This window comes from Carlito syrichta, unplaced genomic scaffold (genome assembly GCF_000164805.1).
Source record: "Carlito syrichta isolate Samal-C Ts95f unplaced genomic scaffold, Tarsius_syrichta-2.0.1 Scaffold312190, whole genome shotgun sequence".
Classification (NCBI taxonomy): domain Eukaryota; kingdom Metazoa; phylum Chordata; class Mammalia; order Primates; family Tarsiidae; genus Carlito; species Carlito syrichta.
In genome coordinates this window covers 52,197-69,635 of record NW_007256286.1, presented here as the reverse complement: position 1 = coordinate 69,635, position 17,439 = coordinate 52,197, and the positions used below count along the sequence as shown (strand labels likewise).

Sequence of the window (17,439 nt, the reverse complement as noted above, 5' to 3'; positions counted from 1 at the left end):
AAAAACGGCTGCTTCCCCCTCTTCTCCACCGCCAACATTAGTCTTAGGATGTTTCTACTCTGATCTCTGCATCTCTCATGAGTCAGGCAGAATGAAGCTGATAGGTACATTTAACCCTCGAGAGAAACGTCCATTGTTGAGTACCTAGTCTAATGGCAAGTGCACTGTTAAGGATTATTGCTTCTTAATAAGGGAACCATCGGAAATACGTGCGCTTCAGTCAAAGACGCATTGTCGCCCAATGCTATACTGTTTTATTCTCAAATCAAGTCACATGTTCCCTGCAGTTCTCTGTCAGTTTGCTGAGATTTTCAGCGTAAGAAGTTGGCCTGTTAACTCAAAATCCAGAAAACAGCATCAACCACATGAGCACGTCTTATTTGGGCGTCGAGCAGAAACACTGCTTGTTGGGTAGGACTTAAGGCACTAAACGGTGGTCACAGAAACAAAAGCACGATGATTCATGTCTCCGGAATCCTAAAAAAGGAGATAGCTTAGAATGACACTAGTACATCTTTTCTCAAACAAATAAGGCATCCTGTTGGCAAACGCAAATAAAACACAAGGTCATGTTGAACCTAATACATTCACTGTCTCAGCTAAACTACTCAGAACGCTACCCACCACACTGAAGGAAGGTACACTGGTGTGTATAGAGATTGGCAAGGCACCAAGGGAGAGGCTAATACTTCTAGTTCTAAGCGTCAGGGATGCTGTGGAGAACACTGCATGCAGTCTAACGACCGATCCATTCTTCAAAATGTGTCACATCGTTAGACTTTTATCTTGACAAATTAGTTGATCATGAGTGAGCGTAGTCATTTGTTTTATGAATTAGAAAATTACTGCAGTGTCTAACACAGCCCCATTTATAAAGCTAAACTAATTCTAGTACTGAATGCATATTCTGGATAACACTGAAGCAAATCCGTAGGGACAAGAATGGTCACCTCCAGACAGAATTCACAATAGAAGTTCAACATATAACTAAATAAGATTTACTGAAAATAATGAAAAGTGTAGTACAGACACATCAAACACAATGATAACATCTGCCTTGTGAAAAATACAACTATTATAATGTGAAATTAAATGTACAATTGGAAATTTTCCAAAGGAAAAAACAGCATAAACAAAAATACTTTTCTTTGAGATAGGGACACAGCATGTCATTGTTTTTCTCATCACAATATAATCTGACACAAAAAGCAGTCCTAGAATTGCACCGATTCCACATCCAGCTTCCTGAACATGTTAAGAGTGAAAGGAGTCTATAAAGCAGAGTGCAGTGTCTGAATTTACATTTCAAGTGGGTGATATTCTCACAGGATGTCACATCATGCCTGATCTGTTCACGCCATGTACAATACTTTCGGTTTTGTGGCCAGGCATGAAAACAAGCTTCATCTGGTGTTTAGCGAGATTCGGAAAACAAAAAAATCAATTACTTAAGTGTTATTTTTCTAGCAATAAAGAAAAATTTTATTTAGTGCATGCTTCCTCATTTGTCAAAAACATTTCTGAAAATAAAACTCATTACCCGATGATTTACAAAAGAGAAAAATGTTTCATCAGGAAAAAACACGTGGGCTTCAGGTCCATTTCCAGAGGACTGACTTCTGTGGCAGCACCACTGTCCCCAGCTCAGGCGGGGCAGTTCCATGATGAGTGGCAGGCCTGAAGGAGGACACGACCCAGCCTGCGACTCTCTCGGGCCACTCCACAGGCTCTTCCACCAGTGCTATGAAGAAGGCAGACTTTGGGAGCCGTTAGGAGCACTTCTGCTGCACATGATTTAGAAGTTCTCCAAATTTTTCAAACAGGTCCTCCACCCATTTTACGTTTTTCATACAGAGTTGGACAATTTCCTCCTGCCCTAAATCTCCATTGTTTTTCTGCACCGAAGAAATCTACAAGGAAGAAAATTGCCACATCAGCTTGACACTTCAGACTTATATTCTTCACAAGAACTTTCTATGTCTTGAATAAAGATGTATTAATTCACCTATGAGTACTGATCTTTTATTTTTTCTTAATCCCATCCATGGACAATGATTATTTCAGATAAATTTGGATGAGGTCTAATCCTCCCATCTTTGGCTCCGTGGGGGCAGAAAGGAAGGCTAGAAAAATACTTCGAACCGTCTCGATTCCTTCCAATTGTGTTAAAAGATGAATGGCAAATTTTGGCGTCAACTCTGCATTTTAGAGCATCGTAGAAATAGTTAACACAGTTTGCATCACCATCACTGCTTTTTCCTTTGCTAAATAAAAGCTAGGTTTATGAGCATCCTTCCATGCCAGACTATTATCAAACACGTGAGGTAGAGCCTTGGGCCAGCTTAGCCCTTTTTAGTTAAAAAACTGATAATGGTCAAATGAGGCAGTGCTGTCTACAGCTGAGCCTGAGAACACTATCCTTACAGCCCATGCACATGGTGGTATTCTGTCATATATCACTGCTGAACAACTTAACATTTATGATACTTAAATTCTTTATTTTATTCAAAAAATGTTTTTGTAGAAACGGTGCCTTGCTTTGCTGTCCAGGCTGGTCTCAAGGGATCTTCCCGCCTCAGCCTCTGAGTGAGTAGCTGGGACAACAGGTGTGCACCATCACACCCCGTTAACCTTAAAATTTTTGTAGAGGCAGAGTCTTCTCTATGTTGCCCAAGCTGGTCTTGAACGTACTGGCCTCGAGCCCTGGCCTCTCAAAGTGCTGGAATCACATGTGAGAGTTACCACACCTGGCCAGATCCTTACATTTCTTCCTGACAGGGTCTTGCTCCGTCACCCAGGCTGGAGTGCAGGGGCATCATCATGGCTCACTGCAGCCTCAGCTTCTCAGGTTCAAGCAATCCTCCCACCTCAACCTCCAGAGCTGCTGGGACTACTGGCATATGCCACTACACCCAGTTTATTCATTCATTTATTCTTTATTTGCAGAGACAGGGTCTTGCCATGGTGCCCAAGCTGGTCTCAAACTCTTGGCCTTAAGTGATCATCCTGCCTTGGCCTCCCAAAGCACTGGGATTACAGGTGTGAGCCACCATGCCTGGTCCAAATACTTCAACTTTCGTTTTTTCAGGCCAAGGCACAAAACCCCATTACTCTGCAATTAAGTGGGATGAGGCCGTTTTAGTGACAGGTAAGACAGAGACAGCACAGCAGCGACTGAAGTGAATTAAAGCAGGCTCATGACACATGGTCCAGAACACAGTGTGATACAACACCAGGAATCTGGCAGTGTCAAGCAAGCACTAAGCAGCGCCAGCACAGGATCAAGCACAGTTCCCATAGGAAGCCAGGGGCTCGGGGAAAGCCGAGCACAAGCCCAGCAGACTCGCAGCAGCCATTCAGTCACCATGTGCAGGACCCTGTACAGCAAAATACACACCCACAGTGTTGCGCAACGATTCTCTCTAAAGCACTCAAAATACTAGAGTCTCGGTAAAGCCCAGAAAAACATTATTTCTTTTTTAAATAAATGAGAAGAAATTACCTCATCCTTACATATCAGATAAACATGATATTTATAATGATGGAGTGAATGATACAAAGAATACAACTGTATTTTCTCTGGATCGACAGCAAACTCCTATAAAAAAAAGAAAGTTTATTTCATGGAGAATCTGAGCTGAGAATACTTTTAGGAAAATATTTGATAAAGAGTCTCAATGGCACTGTTGAAAATGACATATATATAGGTATAAGGCTGTGTTAATTTAGAGAGGCTTATTCAACACAAGAATTTAGGCTGTATTTTAAAATCTTTACTCTTTTTCCTAAATATAAATATGCGGTATTTTTAAAAATGCAAACATAGAAAAAGTTAAACAATAAACTTACGACTCACAACGTAAAAGCTTCCTGTTATCAGAGATGACCAAGGCTAATGGCATGTGACACCTTCTTTCATGTGTCCCCCCAGGTGGAACACACATTAATGCCACCGAACTGTTACCGGGAGGGAACCCCGCTACACTTACTGTACTCTTTTCCAACTTGTTGTTTACCTAACAAGGTAAAAAAATCAGCTATTTCTCATCCCCCAAATATAAACTACAGGGTAAGGACTTCTGCCCAGATTTCTGTGTTGTTCCTAGTCAGAACGGTACTGGGCATGCTACGGGCACTCAGAGATTTATTTTTGAAAGAACGAACGAATCTATCTTCTCTCTTAAAAGAGTATATAGTTATTGCATCCTGGTTGGATAAGGTGTCTGGGGATTCCTTATCCAACCCCATACTGGTGGTACATCAGAGGACTGCTCTCACAAGCAATTCTGTAATGAGCAAAGGCATGCATTTTACGCATTTGTGGGTGCGTTTCTACAGAATACACTGATTGACTGAGTCGGAGTCTCACTCTGTTGCCCAGGTCAGAGTGCAGGGGAATGCTCACGGTCACCATAGCCTTGACCTGCTGGGCTTAGGCGATCCTTTTGCTTCACCTTCCAAGTAGCTGGAACCACAGGCTTGAGCCACCTTGCCTTTTTTTGATTTATTGTAGAGAAGAGGTCTCGCCAAGTTGCCCAAGCTGGGCTCGAAACCTTGGCTCAGGCAATCCTCTCACTTCCGCCTCCCAAAGTGCTGGGATTACAGGGGTGAGCCACCGCGTCTGGCTCAGGATACTTCTTTTGTTTTTCTTTGAGTTGGACTCTCACTCTGTCTCCGAGGCTGGAGTGCAGTGGCAAGCTCACGGCCACTTGACCTACTGGGCTCAGGCGATCCTTCCGCCTCAGCCTTCCAAGTAGCCAGAACGACAGGGGTGCACTACCACACCCAGCTAATATTTTTGACATATTGTAGAGATGAGGTCTCACCAAGTTGCCCAGGCTAGTCTCAGACTCCTGGGCTCAGGCAGTCCTCTCGCCTCGGCCTCCCAAACTGCTGAGATGACAGGCTTGAGTTACTGTGCCTGGCTCAGAATACTTTATTTTGAGTTGGAGTCTCACTCTGTCACCCAGGCTGTAGTGCCATGGCATACTCATGGCCACTCCAGTATCGACCTGCTGGGCTCCAGCAATCCTTCTGCCTCTGTCTTCCAAATAGCCAGAAATAGGTGCGTGCTACTGTGCCTGGCTAATTTTTTATCTATTGTAGAGACAAGGTCTCACCAAGCTGCTGGGACTGGTCTCGAACCCACAGGCTCAGGCAATCCACTTGCTTCAGCCTCCCAAAGTGCTGGGATGACAGGCTGAGCCACCAAGCCTAGTCCCAGAATACTTCTTAAACATTAACTTTATTTTCTTTACTTCTGTGACAGATTATGTTTCTATGGAATACTTTTTGAGGTGAAGTTAGTATGCTTCAAGCTGTTTCCTAAAAAGGCTCTAACAACTTATACTATGTCTGAAAGATGAGAGAACTCCAAGACGAATGCCTTTGCAGATTTGAACTGTTTAGTCTCCTATGGAATGTGTGTGCTCACCTGTTTGTACGTGTGTCCAATGACATATATGTATGTTCACAGATAATGCTGAGTCAGCCAACCTGAATTAGTCATTTCATGATGTATTACATTTCAAAACAACATTTTTTACACTATAAATACATACAATTTTTATTTGTCAATTAAAAAAATAAAACTAAAAACACCACACACAAATATACGAAAACAAGCATGGGATGGTTTCTTCCTTATTAGTCTGTTTTAAGAAATTGGTGAGCACATGCACTGTGCCTGAGACTTCACCAGGCACTGGAGAAACCCACCACAGCACAGGGTCCCTGTGCCCCCTACCTTGCTGACTCCTGCCTGGGAAGACTTCATGCACAATGACAACACCACCAAACATTTGCTTGTTTCAATGCTTACGTAGGAACTGCATTAACTACGGGTTCAGCACAGTCAACAGTTCTGACTTACTTGTGCAGATTTGGTGGCTGTTTTAGAAGTCCTTAGCGTCTTCTTGTTGTAAGCTCGGCCATTCATTTTGATTTTAGAAACAGCAGATCCTCCACTTTTTGCTTTCGAGTCTCGGGGAATTATCGTTAGCTCAGGAAAACTTTCCAAAGCATTCTGGAAAACAATGAAGCAAAATAGCTGACACTGGAGGAAAGCGAGCTCGAAGCACTCCCAGCTATGCCAAATATAGATAGGCGCACACACAGAGGGGGGTGTGACAAGAGGTATGTGATGGATGGGCGGTGGGAAACGCATGCATGTAGGATACACACACACACACACACACACACACACAGGGGCTCAAACACGGTCACAAGTCCTTAGCGCCTCCTCCCAGGTGTGGACTCTCTTCCCCATCCCGTGAACCTGAGCCAACCCCATGACCTGCTCACGAAACAGCCGCCACACCCTGGGGACTCTGCTCAAGGCAGGGGAAGGAGGGACACGGCAACTCCGTCAAAGCTCTACCACTGAAGCCACGGCCACGCCCTGAAGTGTGGCTGAGGCTGGCAATAAGGCGGCCTCTGACACGGGTGAGATGGGACAGAGTGCAGGAAGCGCCACGCTGCCCTTGCTCAGATTGTGGGAGGAGTGTCCTGAACAGCTGAGGAGCTTTCTATTTGTTTACTTATTTATCTGTCGCTCAGGCTGGAGTGCAGAGGCTTGATCACGGCCACCCAGCCTCCACCTGCTGGGTTCAGGCCATCCTTCCGCTTCAGCCTTCCAAGTAGCTGGGACTACAGGCACAGGCCACCATGCCTAGCTAATTTCCTGATTTACAGTAGAGATGAGGTCCCGCCAAGTTGTCTGGACTGGTTTCCTGGGCACAGGCACTGCTCTGGCCTCCACACTCACCCAACTGAGGAGCTTTCCGACCCCAACACAGCAGCTCCTGCTGATAATACAGTGGCCACGTGCAAAACCAATGCCTCTCCACTCTTTAAAACTCACTGGCATAGACAGATGATCTTATCTATGTTGCAAATCATCCTGACATGAAAAGCTGTAAGTAGTGACTTAAGCATACCTGTAGCTAAATCTAACTAGTGTGAACACAGTTTTACAAAATTACACTGAGCATCTACCATCATTTATTAAAAGAGCTGAAGTGTTCCCATGGTTCACAACTTAGTCCTCGTTTGAAAAACTCAGCTGCCTTATCAACAGTCACAACCTCTAAGGCCAGTCTGTTCCAAACATATGCTGTCCCCATACTTTGACTCTGAAAACAGTACATTTTTTTTTTGAGTTGGAGTCTTACTCTGTTGCCCAGGCTGGAGTGTAGTGGCATGCTCACGGCCACCACAGCCTTGACTTGACAAGACATGCACCACAACGCCCGGCTAATTTTTTGATTTATTGTAGAGATGAGGTCTTGCCAAGTTGCCCAGGCTATTCTCGAACCCCTGGACTCAGTCAATTCCTCTCGCTTTGGCCTCCCAAAGTGCTGGGATGACAGGTTTGAGCCATCGTGCCCAGCCCAAAAACAGTACCTTTTTTTTTTTTGAGTTAGTTGGAGTCTCACTCTGTCGCCCAGACTGGAGTGCAGTGGCCACTCCGGCCAATGTAGCCTCGACCTGCTGGGTTCCAGCGATCCTTCTGCCTCAGCCTTCCAAGTAGCTGGAACTACAGGCGTGCGCTACCACACCTGGCTAATTTTTTTTTTTTTTTTTTTTTAATTGTAGAGATGAGGTCTTGCCAAGTTGCCCAGGCGGGTCTCGAACCCACAGGCTCAGGCAATCCACTCACTTCAGCCTCCCAAAGCGCAGGATTACAGGCTGAGCCACCGAGCCCAGCTAACAGTACATTCTTAAAAACAGATATATCCCAGCTGGGTGTAGTGGTACACACCTGTAATCGCAACACTTTGGCAAACTGAGGCAGTGGAATCACTTGAAGCCAGGAGTTCCAGACAAGCCTGGGCAACACAGTGTCTCTATAAACAGTGTCTCTATAAAAAACAAACAAAAAGCCTACAAATAACCTCAATAATCTAATTTTTTCTTAGAGTAAGTGTAAGAGGAAACTAAATTTTATTCAATAGAAACAATACAACTTTTGGCATTTCCTACCAGAGTGAGCGATAAGTTTCTAGTTTCATTCTTTTCTCAAGGTATCTTTTTCTTTTATTATATAGTGTGATGTTTTCCATTTAAAGCATGTCCAGCCGGATGCAGTGGCTCAAGGCAGTAACCCCAACACTTTAGGAGATCGAGGGGAGAGGATCGTCTGAGTCCAGGGGTTCCAGACCAGCCTGAGCAACTTGGCAAGACCTCGTCTCTACAATAAATCAAAAAATTATCTGGGCGTGGTAGCATGTGCCTATAGTTCCCGCTACTTGCAAGGCTGGGGTGAAAGGATCGCCAGAGTCCAGCAGGTTGAGGCTGCAGTGGCCATGAATGTGCCACTCCACTCCAGCCTAGGTGACAGAGTGAGACTCCAACTTAAAAAATAAAAATAAAGAATAAAAAATAAAGCATGTCCAGGCTTGAAAATTTTTGGACCCAGAGTTACTATTTACAACAAATGAAATTTAAAGGCTAATAGATTCTAAATTTGGAAACAATGAACACCAGGTGAGTAGAGATGAAAGGAGAAAATTTAAATCTTTCCAATGAGCACAGATGCCTAAACAATCTGAAGTCCATGGATTTCATGAGAGGACAGAGCTTCTCTAGCTTCCAAAGGCTTCAGGCCTCACTCCTGTAAGTTTCCCAAGGACAGAAAATCTTTATTTATTTAAAAAAAATTTTTTTTTTTTAGTTGGAGTCTTACTCCATTGGTCACCCAGGCCAGAGTAGTGCAGTGGTATATTCATGGCCACCACAGTGTTGACCCCATGGGCTCCAGCAATCTTCCACCTCAGCCTTCCAAGTAGCCAGAACTACAGGCACGCACTACCACGCCCGGCTATTTTATTTTATTTTTTTGATTTATTGTAGAGACGAGGTCTCGAAGTTGTGGGCTCAGGCAATCCACTTGCCTCGGCCTCCCAAAGTGCTGGGGTTACAGGCTGAGTCACCAAGACTGGCCAAAATATTTTATTTTAAAGATATGGGGTACAATTCAGGATTAGGTGTATAAGTGGACATTGTACTGGTAAAGTTTGAGCCTCGCTTTGGTCCCCATTTTGCCTGGTTTGAGATCAGATTCCCTTATTGATGTTGTGCACCCTCCTCCCCACCCGACTGTAAATCTTTCTTAATCTACTATTTGTCAGATTTTATTTCAAAGCATTCTAACTTTTTACACTGACTCATTTGGCTTTGAGATGCAAATTGCTTTATGGGAAAATATCAAAATAATTTTAATTCCAAAGTTAGAAATCTTGTTTATTCCTATGAAAGAATATGAAAATTTTAATTTTTTAGTTGCTCACTATGGACTATTTCAAAAGCTTTAATATTTATTTAAATATTTATGTATTTTTGAGTCAGCCTCACTCTACCACTCACACACGCTCACTCTACTGGGCTCAGTCAATCCTTCTGCCGCAGCCTTCTAAGTAGCTGGAATTACAGATGTGCGCCACCATGCCCGGCTAGTTTTTTGATTTATTGTTGTGTAGGAGTCTTGCCAAGTTTCCCAGGCTGATCTTGAGCCCCTGGGCTCAGGCAATCCTTTCGCCATCGCCTCCCAAAGTTTTGGGATTACAGGTGTGAGCCACTGTTTCCAGCTGATTAGATATTTCTACGACTATCCAAAACTGAGTTTTAAAGATTAAATAAATCTTCAGAGAACGTCCTTTGAAAAACATTCCCTTGTCTCCAGAAAATAAGGCATTTCACAAAAGAATTATCTTATTTGAAGGCAGCAGTTAAGCAGAAAACATTGGACTAGGAGTCAGGAGACTAAATTCTTGGCACTGGACTTCTTACTAGCTCCGGCGTTTTCATTTCTCCTATAAGGACAAGACAGTGAAGACTTTGATGACGAATACACTGTACTGTCATTAGTGCTGAACTCAATCTCAGAGCCTAACTTAAATAGGGATGTGGAAAAGCTGTACAGTTGTAGTATCCCCCAAATTGACATACAGACTCAATGCAAATTTTCCTACAGAAATTGACAAGCTGAATCTGAGTCTTTTGGGAGGCTGAGGGGAAGGATTGATTGAAGTCAGGACTTTGACACCAGGCTGGCTAACAGTAACATCCTGTCTCTACAAAAAATTAACTAGGCATGGTGAAACATGCCTATAGTCCTAGGTGCTTGGGAAGTTGAAGTGGGAGGACCACTCAGGTCCACAAGTTAAGGGTTACAATGAGTGGTCATCATACACCACTTTACTCCAGGTGGTGACAGAGAGACACCCCCGTTTCTTTTTTTTTTTTTTTCGAGTTGGAGTCTCACTCTGTCACCCAGGCTGGAGAACAGTGGCACACTCATAGCCACAGCATCTTCGACTTGCTGGGCTCAGGTGATCCTTCTGCCCAGTCTTCCAAGTAGCTAGTATCACACATGTGTGCCACCACGTCCAGCTCATTTTTTTTTTGGTGGAGACAAGGTCTAACCAAGTTGCCTACACTGGTCTTGAACCCCCGGGCTCAAGTAATTCTCTTGCCTTGGCCTCCCAAAGTGCTGGGATTACACGTGTGAGCCACTGTGACTGACAAGACCCTGTTTCTTTTAAAAAAAAAAAAAAGGCCGGGCTCGGTGGCTCAGCCTGTAATCCCGCGCTTTCAGAGGCTGAGGTGAGTGGATTGCCGGAGGCCGCAGGTTCGAGACCCGCCTAGGCAACTTGGCAAGCCCTCATCTCTACAATAAATAAAAAAAAACAATTAGCCAGGCATAGTAGCGTGCACCTATATTTCCAGCTACTTAGAAGGCTGAGGCAGAAGGATCGCAGGATCCCAGCAGGTCGAGGCTGCAGTGGTCGGGAGCAGCCACTGCACTCCAGTCTGGGTGACAGAGTAAGACTTAAATTTAAAAAAAAAAACGTTCCCTAAGGTATAAATAATCAGATGATTCAAATGTGATGTTACACTTTGAATGAAAAAGTTAGGGGTATGATTCTTGCCTGTATGTACCTTTATAAATCCAGAGGCTTCTTCTCCAATTAAAAAAAAAAAAATAAGCTGGAAGATTTTTTGACTAAGTAGTGGCTAAGATAGATATTTTTTTGGTTGATATTTATATTGTCAAAATATATTAACAAATATACATGTCACCTACCATTATATGAAAATCAACTTTCCCTCAGAAATTGGGTAGATCAGGCAAGTAAAGGGAATTTTGATAACTGCTAAGATGAAGCTAATTTTAATTATAGATAAGATGTGAACATTTTGGAAAGATTTTTTTAAAAAACCAAGATGTAGCCGGGCTCGGTGGCTCAGCCTGTAATCCCACACCTTGGGAGGCTGAGATGAGTGGACTGCCTGAGCCTGTGGGTTCGAGACCCGCCTGGGCAGCGAGACCTCATCTCTACAATAAATCAAAAACCAGCCGGGCGTGGTAGCGCGCACCTCTAGTTCCAGCTACTTGGAAGGCTGAGGCGGAAGGATCGCTGGAATCCAGCAGGTCGAGGCTGCAGTGGCCAGGAGCAGCCACTGCACTCCAGTCTGGGCGAGAGAGTGAGACTCCAACTCAACAAAGTACTTTTGGGTTTTTTGTCAGGGTCTCATTCTGTCACCCAGGCTGGGGTGCAGTCGTACTCCAAGGGGCACTCCTTGACCTCTTGGGCTTCTGCCTCAGCCTCCCAAGTAGCTGGAACAACAGGCATATGCCACTACACTTGGCTAAGTTTTTAATATTTTTGTAGAGACAAGGTCTCACTATGTTGCCCAGACTGGTCTCGAACTCGTGGCCTCAAGTGATCCACCCACTTTAGCCTCCCAAAGTGCTGGGATTATAGATGTTCTTGGCATTAAAGAAAGTACTTTTAGAAAACATTTGTAAATTATTTTCTAGAAGGAATAACAGTTAAATGTAAATGCCCAAAAAATAAATTTAAGGTGAAAAAAACAAATGATCAACACCCAACTTTTGTTAGATGAAACGTTGGCGAAAGAATGATGTTCATCCATTTTCCTTTCTGTTACACTCAAGACCACGATTGCCACTGAGTTTTGTCTAAACCCAGCAGAAGGAAATACCTTGAAGGACGGATCCAAGTGTAGATTCAACAGAAGCCTCCTGCGGTTGTCACTCAGCATGCCATCTATTTTCTTCATGTGAGGCAAAAGTAGCTCATCTGAAACAAGTCATTGAGCAGGGTAAGCTGTCAATATTAGTGAAAGCTTGTTACAACTCCAACTTTTCTTCAGAACACTTAAACATTATGAGACATCACATTCGTTAAATTGTGCTCATGTAAAGAACTACTTAGCCGGGCTCGGTGGCTCAGCCTGTAATCCTGCGCCTTTGGGAGGCTGAGGTGAGTGGATTGCCTGAGCCCGTGGGTTTGAGACCCGCCTGGGCAGCGAGACCTCATCTCTACAATCAATAAAAAGATCAGCCGGGCATGGTAGCGCGCACCTGTAATTCCGGCTACTCGGAAGGCTGCGGCGGAAGGATCGCCGGAGCCCAGCAGGTCGAGGTTGCAGTGGCCAGGAGTGGCCACTGCACTCCCGTCTGGGCGACTGAGTGAGACTCCAACTCAAAAAAAAAAAAAAAAGAATTACTTGTAAAAAAAAAAATGACATGAAGCCTCCTGAACAAAGGCTGACTTGAAAAGTAGGTATATCATAGCAAGTGAGATGAGGCAGCTTAGCATGATGATGTGATCTTTTCTCATTGGGATCAGAAGTCCTGGGTTTTCGCTGAACTAGAATTGACAGATGACCTAGAACTGGATTGTACTGGAACTAGAACCAATAGAAGTGGACTGTGTCTGAACTAGAACTGACGGATGACTTAGAACTGGATTCAGCCCGAAATAGAACCGACAGCTGACCTAGAACTGGATTCAGCCTGAACTAGAACTGACTGATGACCTAGAACTGGATCCTGCCTGAACTATAGCTGACGGATGACTTAGAACTGGATTGTCCGTGAACTAAAAATGACAGATAAACTAGAACTGGACTATGCCTGAACTAGAATGATGGATGACCTAGAACTGGATCCTGCCTGAACTATAGATGAAAGATGACCTAGAACTGGACTATGCCTGAACTAGAACTGACAGATGACCTAGAACTGGATTCCGCCTGAACTAGAGCTGACAGATGGCAGTTCTGTGACCGATGGTCATGCTGCCTAATTTAATTTCCACAGGCCTCATTCTCCATCTGAACAACCCAAACAACACTAGTATTACACAGTACAAACAGATCTAACACAAAACAATGAGTGTGGATATTTTTAATTCACTGTAATTTGAAGCAAAGAAAAAGTAGGGGAGGAAAATGATCAAAACCCAGTGTCAAAAACTAAGGGTCAAAGTAGTTATTTTAGAAAATAAGAGGCCAGATTCGGTGGCTCAGCCTGTAATCCCAGCACTTTGGGAGGCCAAGGCGAGTGGATTGCCTGAGCCCATAGGTTCAAGACCCGGGTAACTTGGCGAGACCGTGTCTCTACAATAAATAAAAAATTAGCTGGGTGTGGTAGTGCATGCCTGTAAGTTCTGGCTACTTGGAAAGCTGAGGTGGAAGGATCGCTGGAGCCCAGCAGGTTGATGCTGGGGTGGCTGTGAGTATGCCACTGTACTCCAGGCCTGGGCAAAGAGTGAGACTCCAACTCAAAAAAAAAAAAAAAAAAGAAAAAAAAGGTGTAAAATTATGACAAAGATTTCCACTCAAAGCTTTTTGGCTATTTCATCATTCTGAACTTTAAGCTCTCATAAGAAAAGCACTTTCAGAGTGTAAGTTAATTAGTGTTGGTGCTGTATTAAATATTTTTTACTAGACTATTTCTAAATTTATCAGCATAGTATTTTATTATATTTATATAATTGCCTTTAATGACCTTTATGGAAATAAAAAACAATCCTCAGACTCTAGGTTACGAATTTCACAGCTAAATAAATTGTACACATGTTATTTTTCTAGTAGTGATCAAATGTATTCAAATACTACAAACTTAAACATTTGTAAATTATGTTTAATTTATAACTTTTTAAATTTATTTCCCCCCCTTACATTAAATGGAGAAAAATCATAAAACACCAATAAGTATTTTTTTTTTTTTTTTGAGTTGGAGTCTCACTCGGTCGCCCGAACTGGAGTGCAGTGGCCGCTCCCAGCCACGGCAGCCTCGACCTGCTGGGCTCCAGCGATCCTTCCGCCTCAGCCTTCCGAGTAGCCGGAATTGCAGGCATGCACTACCATGCCCAGCTGATTTTTTGATTTATTGTAGAGATGAGGTCTCGCTGCCCAGGCGGGTCTCGAACCCGCGGGCTCAGGCAATCCACTCACCTCAGCCTCCCAAAGGCGCGGGATTATAGGCTGAGCCACCGAGCCCGGCTCGATAAGTCATTTTTTAAACAGCTCTAAATATAACTAACCAGAAATTACAACTACAAAGAGATGCATATTTTATGATGCAAGGAGTTCTGGCTGAGAGAAAACATTCAGTAGCAAAAATTCTGACCTGGAGAATTCACTAGCTCTTACTCATGGTTCTTCCACCTCTAACACTAGGAAACACACTAATCTCTTTTGAGCTTTAGTCTTCAAAATACATATTTCAGATTTGGTAATCTCTAATGTCCCATCTAGCACCACATGATGCTAAAGTGACTAAGATGCATATAACTGTCTCAGATTACATGGGAAGAAAAGCACCAGACCAGAAAACAGAAGACTGGATTTTAATCCTTCTCTGCCACTTGCAAGTTTGTGGGCCCTGAAGCAAGTCATTTAATCTCTCAGAGCCTGGCTGTCTTTATTCACACAATGGGCAAATTGGTTTGAGGTTAAAATAGAATGACATGTGTCTCGGTATGTGGAAATAACCACACAGTATCTAGTCACAGGCTACATAATGATGTTTTGTCCAACAACAGGCTGCATATACAACAGTGGTCCCAGGAGATGAGAATGCCTTATTCTTCCGGTTATCTCTCCTATGTTCAGCTCTGGTTAGACACACAAGTGTTTCCCACAATGTTCTGGATGGTCAGGTACCGCACAGGTTTGTAGCCCAGGAGAAACAGGCCGTACCATACAGCCTGAGTGTGCAGTACGCACACTCCATAACATATGCACAATGAAATCAGTTCATGACACATTTCTCATAACACATCTTTATCTTTAAGCAATATATGACTGTCTATTCCCAGGAGTTACTGTCTTGGATCTGATATCCGATGCATTTTGAATATAAGAAGGAGAAAGGAAACTAGTTCATTAATCTTCCCATCCCTTCTTTTACTTGGCCCTGATGAACACCACAGTCGCTGAAGGTGAATATACTGAGCAATGTTAGATCTATGAAATGCCATTTATTTCATGCATCAATTTCATCCCTATTTTACTATAAAAAAATTAATAAAGGAAGAGTAGAAGGAATAACAGTAATTGGTATAACCCACTGCATATATTGTTTCCATATTAATTGATTTAGATAATAGCTTCTCTGTGACATATTCTACTAAAGACACAAATACACAATTTTAACCTTTACACCACTATTATCTGGCTCATCTTTCCAGTTCTTGGAAGACAGAATATATTGTCATAAGGAGCTTCCAAGAAGGAGACACTTAGTGAAATACAAGGAGGACATAGATTCTAGAATTGGAAGAAACTGATGAGCAGCTATACAATTTTCCCATGAGTAGAAATAAAAGTACATTCAATATAAAGTTGTTCAAATAGTCAAAGATATGACTTTTATTAAAGAGAGATACTGCGTATTTAACCGACAATTCACAGGTACATACTGCACAAACTATATATAAACATGTAACAGATAAGAATTTAAAAGAAAATTCCAGAAAGTACTACCAAAAAGTACTACTTAGCAGACGGTACCATTGCTCTTCTCCAAGGCCTGCATTGTGTCAGGGTCCAAAGCTATGCTGACAAGTAATTCCATGTAGCTCTTAAAGGTCTCCTTCATTGCTCTCGTGTTCAAAAAGCGAGTGACAAAGGGTGCAGGAGGATCGAATTCTGGGAGGGACGAAAGACAAAATATTACATTTTCTTTCCTGATAACGTCAGAAACACTCTTATATATAACAACAGATGAAATATTACAGACAATTTCTTCAAGTTCAAGTCTTTCTCACCTTGACTTTAAAAGGTAAGAGAGATTTTCAAAGCTGGTTTGTACATCACAATCACTGGAGAGCTTTTTTAAAAACACAACTGGGTCGGGCGTGGTGGCTTATGGCTGTAATCCCAACACTTTGGGAGGTCAAGGCAGGAGGATCACTTGAGCCCAGGAGCTCAAGACCAGACTAGGCAACACACTGAGATCTTGTCTCTACAAACAAAACAAAACAAAACCTGGCATGGTGGCTCACGCCTGCTGTCCCAGCTACTTGGGAGACTGAGGCGGCAGGATCACCTGAGCCCAGGAGGCTGAAACTGCAGTAAGCCATGATTGTGCCACTATACTCCAGCTTTGGTGACAGAGTGAGATATTGACAAACAAAACAAAAAAAACGAAATACAGAAAACCAGATTGCTGGACTTACTACAACAGGATCTTTGGCAGTGATGGTAGTAGTGGTGACGAAGCTTAAACATTCTACTTCTTTTTTTTTTGAGTTGGAGTATCACTCTGTTGCCCAGGCTGGAGTGTAATGGCATGCTCACAGACACTCCAGCTCGACCTGCTGAGCTCTGGAGAGCCTTCTATCTCAGCATTCTAAATATTTAGCCAGAACTACAGGTGCATGCTACCACACCTGGCTAATTTTTTTTTTTTAATTTATTGTAGAGACGAGGTCTTGCCAAGTTGCCTGGGCTGGTGTCGAACCTGTGGGTTCAGGCAATCTACTCACCTCGGGCTCCCAAATACTGGGATTACAGGCTGAGCCACCAAGTCCAGCCAAACATTCTATTTTTAAAAAGCTTCCGAGGTGACTCTGAAGTCCAACACCAGAAAACATAGTCTGGGTTGGAACTTGTTTATCTTCCACTGGTTCCCATCACAGACATCTTGAGTCTTGATGGTTTCACTATGTTTAGGTAGGAAAGAAACCATAACATACCTAATATATGAGCTAATACACAGATTTTGCTTTCATTTCTACACATAAATTACTTCATTAATTTCACTAAATCTCTACTCTTGAGCAAACATCTTTAATGCTCTATTTGATGAAACTCATGCTACAAGTACAATCTGTATCCACCAGAAAGAACAACCACAGAACTGTTAAAAGATGAACCAGATGTAACACACACCTCTCACAGAATAATTTTTTTTTTTTTTTTTGAGTTGGAGTCTCACTCTGTCGCCCAGACTGGAGTGCAGTGGCCGCTCCCAGCCACCGCAGCCTCGACCTGCTGGGCTCCGGCGATCCTTCCGCCTCAGCCTTCCAAGTAGCTGGAACTACAGGCGTGTGCTACCACGCCCGGCTGATTTTTTTGATTTATTGTACAGATGACGTCTCACCAAGTTGCCCAGAC

The 17,439-nt window shown here is 43.2% G+C and overlaps 1 protein-coding gene across 1 annotated transcript in view; it reads right to left on the bottom strand.

Moving 5' to 3' along the window:
* Window positions 1-1,287: 1,287 nt before the first annotated feature.
* QSER1 (glutamine and serine rich 1) overlaps window positions 1,288-17,439 on the bottom strand; it is a 57,401-nt gene continuing 41,249 nt past the window's right edge. The window contains exons 8-12 of the mRNA XM_021718415.1: window positions 15,832-15,969; window positions 12,010-12,107; window positions 5,873-6,025; window positions 3,503-3,598; window positions 1,288-1,910 (exon numbers count right to left, since the gene is read on the bottom strand). Coding sequence (XP_021574090.1) covers window positions 1,770-1,910; window positions 3,503-3,598; window positions 5,873-6,025; window positions 12,010-12,107; window positions 15,832-15,969 — 626 coding nt within the window. The 3' untranslated portion in view covers window positions 1,288-1,769. The remainder of the gene's footprint in view (window positions 1,911-3,502; window positions 3,599-5,872; window positions 6,026-12,009; window positions 12,108-15,831; window positions 15,970-17,439) is intronic.